Source organism: Chinchilla lanigera, unplaced genomic scaffold (genome assembly GCF_000276665.1).
Source record: "Chinchilla lanigera isolate Chin_1 unplaced genomic scaffold, ChiLan1.0 scaffold00094, whole genome shotgun sequence".
NCBI lineage: Eukaryota > Metazoa > Chordata > Mammalia > Rodentia > Chinchillidae > Chinchilla > Chinchilla lanigera.
Genome location: NW_004955495.1, coordinates 5,861,513 through 5,869,247, shown reverse-complemented (window position 1 = coordinate 5,869,247; position 7,735 = coordinate 5,861,513). Strand labels below are relative to the sequence as shown.

General features: G+C 60.7%; 2 protein-coding genes across 2 annotated transcripts in view; both read right to left on the bottom strand.

Annotated features, from left to right (window-relative positions):
* Positions 1–3,044, bottom strand: part of LOC102013844 (chromosome unknown open reading frame, human C19orf35) — a gene marked incomplete in the record, with an annotated part of 3,605 nt that extends 561 nt beyond the window's left edge. The window contains 5 exon segments of the mRNA XM_013505238.1: positions 1–223; positions 226–358; positions 1,051–1,559; positions 2,255–2,337; positions 3,008–3,044. Coding sequence (XP_013360692.1) covers positions 1–223; positions 226–358; positions 1,051–1,559; positions 2,255–2,336 — 947 coding nt within the window.
* A 3,954-nt stretch (positions 3,045–6,998) lies between these two features.
* The window catches only part of Lingo3 (leucine rich repeat and Ig domain containing 3), a gene marked incomplete in the record, with an annotated part of 11,294 nt that continues 10,557 nt past the window's right edge, over positions 6,999–7,735 (bottom strand). Inside the window, 1 exon segment of the mRNA XM_013505232.1 lies at positions 6,999–7,735. Within this exon segment, the coding sequence (XP_013360686.1) occupies positions 7,309–7,735 (427 nt within the window).

Here is a 7,735-nt window from a genome sequence, read left to right as displayed (position 1 = left end):
TGGGGCCCGGCGGCCGCGCAGCCCCGGGGCGTCGCCAGCATTAGGTTTTCGGGGCGCAGCTCGGTCACGGCGGCCCCCCGCGCCTCCAGGAGCTCCAGGGCGGCGCTCAGCTGCAGCAGCGTGAAGGCCACAGCCCACGCGAGCTCCTCCGGCCGCCGCTGCCCCAACTCCGCCAGCCACTGGGCCGCCGTGCGTTCGGGCACCTCGCCCGCCAGCAGCGCACGCCTGTCCAGGGCGCCCCGGGCAGTGCGCCCTCAGGCACCAGCCCACAGAGACCCTGCACGTTGTAGTGCGGCGGCAGCGAGGCCTGGAGCTCCAGGCCCCACGCGTGGGGCGCCTCGGCTCCGGGCTTGGGCACCTGCGGACACAGGGCTGTGTCACACACCACGCATCCCAACCCGCACTGCCCACCCGACCAGGACTGAAGCAGGAGCTCTGTGTTGGTTTGGTGTGGGTCCCAGTGATGGCTTTGAGCAGTTTAAATGGTGGATGGGTGTGTGGGGAGTGGCACACGCCTGTAGTCCCAGCACTATCTAGGCTGAAGCAGGAAGATCGCTACAAGTTCGAGGCCAGCCTGGGCCACATAGTGAGTTCAAGGACAGCCTGTTAACAAGACCTGTGTCAAAAAGCAAAAAAGAAACAAGGGGGGGGGGTGGCGGTGGCCAGAGGTCAGACGGGGCAGTTCTCTACCCCTGGGTAAAGAGGGAGGTGTCAACTAAGGCCCCAGAGCTGGGCTGTCCATTAGAAACACAAGATGGGGCCTGGACTCGGGGTGCAAGCCTGTCATCCCAGCACCAGGAGGCTGAGGAAGGAGGGTCCCACGGAGCGCAAGGCCAGCCCTGACCACATGGGGAGAACCTGTTTCTAAAAATGACCAAAAGTAAAACAAAAAAAGGAAAGTTGTACTGTCCGGCCTGAGGCACACACATGTAATCCTAGCCCTGGGAGGCTGAGGCAGGAGGATCACTACGAGTTCGAGGGCATCCTGAACTACATAGTGAGACCCTGTCTCAAAAAAATTAAAATGGGGCCCTGGAGGTGCGGGCTTACCTTGGCGGCCAGCACGTGCCATGCGTCGTCGCCGGCGCGTACCACACGGTAGTAGAGCGCGTCCCCGCTCTCGGCACAGGGCGCCAGCTCCAGCAGGCGGAAGCCGTGGCCGGCGCTGCAGGGTCCTGGGAGGCTGCCCGTGAGCCGCGCCCCGAGCCGCGCGTGCACCACTCGGAGCCCCTGCAGCTCGCGGGCTGCCAGCGCTGCGTGCAAGGCCTCGGGGCTGTGTGGCTCCCCCGCAGTGGCGTCGGCGTCATCGTTGCCCGAGATCAGCTCAGCAGTGAGCCCAACAGGGCCCGCCCCGGCCTGGCTCTCGTCCACACTGTGGGATCCGAGGAGAGGCCTCCGGGGCTGTGCCGCGCGGGCGCTGGGGACCCCGCGAGTGGGCAGGGACTGTGTCCGGGTCAGGGTCTTCTTGGGCAGGGGCGGGGGCTGGGAGTTGGAGGAGAGGGACGCGGGGGTGCGGGACCGACAGGCCTTGGAGGGTAGCAGGTGGGCCCGGACCTCCCCTGTGCAGGAGATGCGGGGCTTGAGAATCTGCGGCGATGTGGCCCTTGTGACCACACCTCAGTCTCAGTCCCCACCTCTGTAACGGTAATAGTGCCCGGCACGGGGCTGCATGCCTGTCACCCTGGCGCTCTGGAAAGCCGAAGCAGGAGGATCATGGGTTTGAGCCCAGCTTGGATGACTTTTTTATGTGTTTGTTTTTGAGACAGTGTTTCGCTATGCAATTCAGGCTGGCCTCCAACTCACAGCAATCCTCCTGCCTCAGCCTCCCAAGTGCTGGGATTACAGACATGTACCACCACACCTGGCTTTCTGGACACCTTTTTGAGACCTTGTCTCAGAACAGAAATAAAAAGGCTGGAGCTGGAGTCAGTGCAAAGGCCCTGGGGTCCATCTCCAGTATCACATCAGAGCAAAAGAAAACCAGAAAGTGCTTGGTGTCCTTAGGTTAGGGGGCCGTCCCAACTTTGCAGACAGGGAAACTGAGGCTCCAGTGCAGTCAGGTAGAGAGAGTCATGCCATCCAGCTCCAAGGAAGCCCCATTTTCCTGCCTGGTTGTACAGGTGACTCCATTTTACAAGCCACTGCTCCCAGAACCTCCCCTCCCCTCCCTGGCTTGGCTACCGCCCACTCCTGCACACACACACACACACACACACACACACCCTTCCGGCCCAGCGCCCAGCCGGCTGCTCACCAAGGTTGCAGTAGGCAGGCGGAGCTGGCAGGCCTGGGTCACTGGGCTCGGGAGTCTCCGTGGGTGCCTCAGGGCTGCTCATGCTGTCGGTGGAAGGGGTACATATAGGGTGACCGTGTGCACAGCTGAGGGGGGCTGAGTGCTTCCTGGGGGCCTTGGGGGAGAGACCCACTATGCTGCCCGATGCCAGGGGCCTCGACGCCCTGACTCCAGCCCTCTTGCCCAGCCTTGGGTCTGCTGTGTGACCCTGGGTGAGCTTCTTGCCCTCTCTGACTCTTTTCCTTATCTATGAGACAGGCATATCACCCATCCATTCTTCAGGGCTGGGATGTTTGAGACGGGGACAGAACGGCCTGCCCACAGGATGGGGCGTTTGGGGGACAGCGGGAGATAGGCGAAAATGAACAGGAGCCATGCCTGAGCCTTGTCCCAGGGACCGGCCCACACAGGCAGCCCACCCTAAGCTGTGCTGTTACTGTGGGCTTCTAGTTCCCAGTTCCCTTCCCCCTACCCAACCTCAAAGAGTTGCTGCTTCTGAGCCGTTTCGGTGGCACACACCTGTCAGCCCAGCACCTTGGAGGCTGAGGCGGGAGGGCCTCAATTTTCTCTAGCCCAGCCTAAGCAACTTAGCAAGATCCTGTCTCAAAATAAATTTTAAAAAGGGCTGGGGATGGAGCTCAGTGAAAAGACCCTGGGTTTAATCTCCAGTAACTGAGAAAAGAAAGAAAGAAAGCTGGGTGTGGTGGCACACACCTGTAATCCCAGCGCTCAGGAGGCTGAGGCAGGAGGATCGTTGAGTTCGAGACCAGCCTGAGCTACAAAGTGAGCTCAAGGCCAATCTGAGCTGCATAGCGAGACCCTGTCTCAAAAAGACAAAAAAAAAAAAAAAAAAAAAGAAAGAAAGAAAGAAAGAAGGAAAGAAAGAAGGGAAGAAAGAAAGAAAAGAGCTGTTGCCTCTGCCCAGCTCCCTAGAGCCCCTACCTTCAGGCTGGAGGGACTCGGGGGACAAGATGAGTCCTGCGGCCCTGGCCTCCCCAGAATTGCTCTGGCTGGCAGCCCACAGGAAACATGGAGCAACTGTTAGGCCACAGGCTGGGCCCAGGGTGGGGCTGGGGCCCCTTCTGCATCATTTCCCCCTGTGGGGCTGTGAGGCAGCCAGGGCCCTGGTCCAGGGCTCAGCGTGCGGTGGGAAGGGCATCTCAGCAGAGGGAACAGCCTAGGCGAAGACTGGAGCCTGAAGTCAGCAGCCAAGGGTGCTGGGGAGGTGGGTGGTGAGACCACGCCGCCGGGCTGGGTGGGTGGCGGCAGGGACCCTGCAAGACTGGGAGCGGCCAGACCGAGCGGTCTGCCTGCCTTGGGTGCCCGTGGAGAGCTCCGGCCACAGCTCTTCCGGGAGAAATGAAACCAAGCAGCTTTTTCCTGTGGCTTTTCAGTTCCTGAGAACCGCTTTCCCTTCTGCAGGGCTGTCTCCGTTGCCCCCCTCCCGTCCCAGAGCCTTCATGTGTGACCAGACCAGCCGCCGTCCCCCTCTGTGTGCGGTGAGGAAAGACAGGGTCTCCTACATCTCATCTTGGACAACTGCACCTTCTGGATTTTGTTTTGTTTTGTTATTTGAGGCAGGGTCTCTCTATATAGCCCAGGCGGGCCTTGAACTCACTGCAGTCCTCCTGCCTCAACCGCCCAGTGCTGGAATTACAGGTGTGTGCCACCACACCCAGCTCTGACCCCTTGTTTTTGTAAATAAAGTTTTGTTGAAATCAGGGCCAAGGATCGGGCTCAGGCCAGTGGGGCAGAACCATATAAGAGCAGGGATCCTGTCTTTATTTAAAATGTTGAAGCCAGGCTTGGGGGCAGTGCACACCCTTCATCTCAGCCCTGTGGGAGGCTGAGGCAGGAGGATAGCAAGTTTGACTCCAGCCTGGGGAACTTTGACTTTGCTACAGCTTGTAGCAAAGAGCTTGGACACCAGGTTCCTGTCATTTTTCTATGCCTCAGTTTACCTATCTGTCAAATGGGGGTTGGATAAAGAAGCTTTAAAAATTTTTTTCTTTACAGTTATTGGGGATTGAACCTGGGGTCTTTGCACTGAGCTACATCCTCAGCCTTTTTTTATTTTGTATTTTGAGACAGGGGCTTGCTAAGTTGCCCAGGCTGGGTTGGAACTTGTGATCTTCCTGCCTCAGCTTCCCAGAATGCTGAGATGACAGATATATCCCATCATGGCCAGGAATAAAGCACTTTATTAATATTCCTTTAGAACTCAGGCCTCCCTGTCTCTTCCCAAGCAACCCTCAGAAGTGGGGCAACTTCCCCAGGCTGGAGGGAAGAGGTCAGAGTCTGCAGAGGCACCTGGAGGACCTGACTTCTTTTTTCCCCACCTGAGTTCACTGCAGGAATTTCTGCCTAGCTGCAGACTCAGGGGCTGATTCCTTCTGTCCTGTTTTTTGTTTGTTTGTTTTTTGTCTTTTTGAGACAGGGTCTCGCTCTGCCGTTCAGGCTGGACTTGAGCTCACTTTGTGGCCCAGGTTGGTCTTGAACTCTCAATGATCCTGCTGCCTCAGCCTCCCGAGTGCTGAGATTACAGGCATGTGCCACCATGCCCGGCTGTCCTGTTTTTTTGTTTGTTTGTTTTGTTTTTTGTTTATTGAGATAGGATCTCACTATATAGCCCAGGGTGGCCTTAAACTCACAATGATCTTCCTGCCTCTGTCTCCCGGTCGCCAGGGATTACAGGCCTGGACCACCATGCCTGACTCCTTCTGTCTTTCTGCTGTCCCTCGGTTCATCAGTAAAGTGGGACCCTAGGAGCTGGAGCCAGGTGGTTCCTTCCCAGGGATCCCTTCCCACTCCTACTCCTCCCACATGAATAATAAAAACAATCTGAAGTTTGTTATTAAATCAGTTTCAGTTTTATTGGATTCCAATCAAATACAGCGGGATGTGGAGAGGGAGGTGGGTGGAGGGGGTCTTGGTTTGGGTTGGGACTAGGGGAGAAGGGGCTGGGGAACCCCAGTACTGATGCTGTCACCCCCCAATGCTGCCAGAAATGTGCCCCTCCCCCCAGTCTTTGAGTGATGCTAAAGGCACTTGGATGTTGTTTGGAGGCCCTTGAGGTTGTCATGGCAACAGGGTCAGGAGGCCCTTGCAGTTGTCATGGCAACAGGGCCTGGAGGCCACTGAGGGACCAGAGTCTGTTCTGCCTGGCTGGGCTCCTGGGTGGAGTCTGGGGCCGCAGCTCTGCACCCCTCGCCCACACCCTGCAGGCCTCCACACACTGCGCAGGGCCAGGAGTCCCCACATCCCAGGCCACAGCCCAGCTGGGATCCTGCTGAGTCCTTTGCACAAAGCCAGCTTTTGATCTGGACAGTTTCGAGGGATCCAGGATGCACGCCAAGCCACGCAGCCGTCTGCAGGCCTGGGCCTGCAGCCGTGCTGGGGAAGAGGACAGGGGGTTCTGGGGGTCTCCAGTCACTGCCGGAGACCACACAGCGGGGCGGCAGGGGCCAGGGCCTGTTTAAAAATCTTCCACCCCCGTGGTCAGGGTCAATGGCCAAGCCCCGTTCTGCCTGAAATCCTGCCCCTCAGGGTTTCCTGTGCCTCTTCCCGCAACAGTGTCCTAGCTGTCGTCTTGCTGAGGTAGAGGGTGGGGCAGGAACCGAGTGAAGGCCCGGCTGGGGACGGCGCCTGTCTGCTGTCTCAGCGCTCTGCGCAAGCTCGGCTTCTGCTTGCGGAGCGCCGGTGCCCGGCAGCTCAAGGCCTGCAGACACCAGGCCGTGGTCCCGGGGGCCTTTCTTCCCCGGAGCTGCAGGGGGCCTGGGACTCGAACTCTAGTCCCAGATCCGCCCCCAGGTCGCAGAGACCAAGGTCCTCCGTCACTGTCTTTCAATGACTAGGGTCCAGGCGTCCCTGTTTCCCTGTCACACCCCTGCAGGACACATGGCAGGGACTCGGGAGGCACAGGCACCCCCAGCTGTCTGCACCCGCCCCATCCCCGCACGCGCAGCTCAGCGCGGGGCCATCTGAACTTGGCTGACTGGTTCCGCAGGCTGGAGGCTCAGAGGGACCCTGAGGCTGGGCAGCGGGAGGCTGGGGGTGCTGGGGTGCTAGGGACATGGCTTCTCCCAGTGGGTGCCCCGCTGGCCCAGGGGTCCTGGAGGAGGAAGGAAGGAAGGGGACAGGGCCGTGAGGGCCGTGACGAGGACCAGCAGTGTGCACTGCTGTGAACCGTGTGTGCACTGTGTGCGAGCTGAACGTGCCCTGGGTGTGAACTGTGCGCTTCTGGTATAAACTCCGTGTGTCCCCGGCATGGCTGAGTGCGCCTTGGGTGTAAACGGGGGTGTGTCCAGTGTGCGCCGGGTGTGTACTTGGTGCGAACTGAGTGTCCTAAGTGTGAATTTAGTGTGCCCTAGTTGTGAGCTGAGTGTGCCTTGGGCATGAGTGCAGCGACCTAGGTGTGGGCCCAGTGTGTCCGGTGTGAGATGAGCGTCCTGGGTGTGTGTGTGTGCAGTGCCCCGGGCGTGGGCCGCGCGCTCCTGTGCCCAGCTCCGCGGGCTGTGCGGCGTGCACCCCGCCGGGCAGCGCCTGGGCCCTGTGTGGGTCTGCTGCAATCTGGGTCTGAGCTACGGGGGTTCCAGTGTGAGCAGAGCAGACCTTCTGCGTGCCCTCCCCCGGGGCCGGGGTGCCCTCCGCACATCCCGGATGCCACTCTCTCCCCTGGAAGGGACAGCTGGGGGTGCAGTGGGCGGGGGCACTGTCACCCCCTGGAGTGAACTCTGAGCCCCGCAGCCCTGCAGAGCTGGTAGAAAGGAGCCCGGCCCCTCCCACCCCTCCATCCCCAGCCCGGCCCCGGCCCGCAGCGGGGCGGGGGCGGAAGACAGGTGGAACCTTTAGAAAAGTCTTGAGAAACTGCAAAAGATGCGCTCGGCAGAAAAACAGGCTGCAGCGGGGCGCCTACAAAAAGGGGGACTCCCGCGGGCAGCTGGCTCGTGGCCGCCCCCGTGCGGAGGATGCATAGGTGGAAGGCGGCGGGGCGCGGACGCGGAGACCCGCCCCGCTCAGATCATCTTCATGTTGAACTTGCGCGCGCCCCCCTGGCCCGCGGCGGCGGCGGGCCCGTCCACCTTGCGGAACGAGTACTCCACGGAGAAGTGGTTCTTGTGCTGCCCGCGGCCGCGGCTCCACACGAAGAGCAGCAGGAAGCAGAAGAGCACGACCCCCAGGAAGGTGATGCAGCCCATGGCCGTGGACACCAGGACCGTGGTGAGGTCCAGCGGGAAGCGCACGGCCGCCTGCGTCTCGTTGCGCGCGTCCCCCAGGGTCCGGTTGGCGGCGGGCTCCGGACGCACAGTCAGCGTGGCGAAGTAGGTGTCGTTGCCGCCGGCGTTGCTGGCCACGCACGTGTAGGTGCCACTGTCCTGCGGCCGCGCGTCCAGGATCTCCAGCGTGCCCCCCGGCAGCACGCGCGCGCGGCCCGCGCTGGCG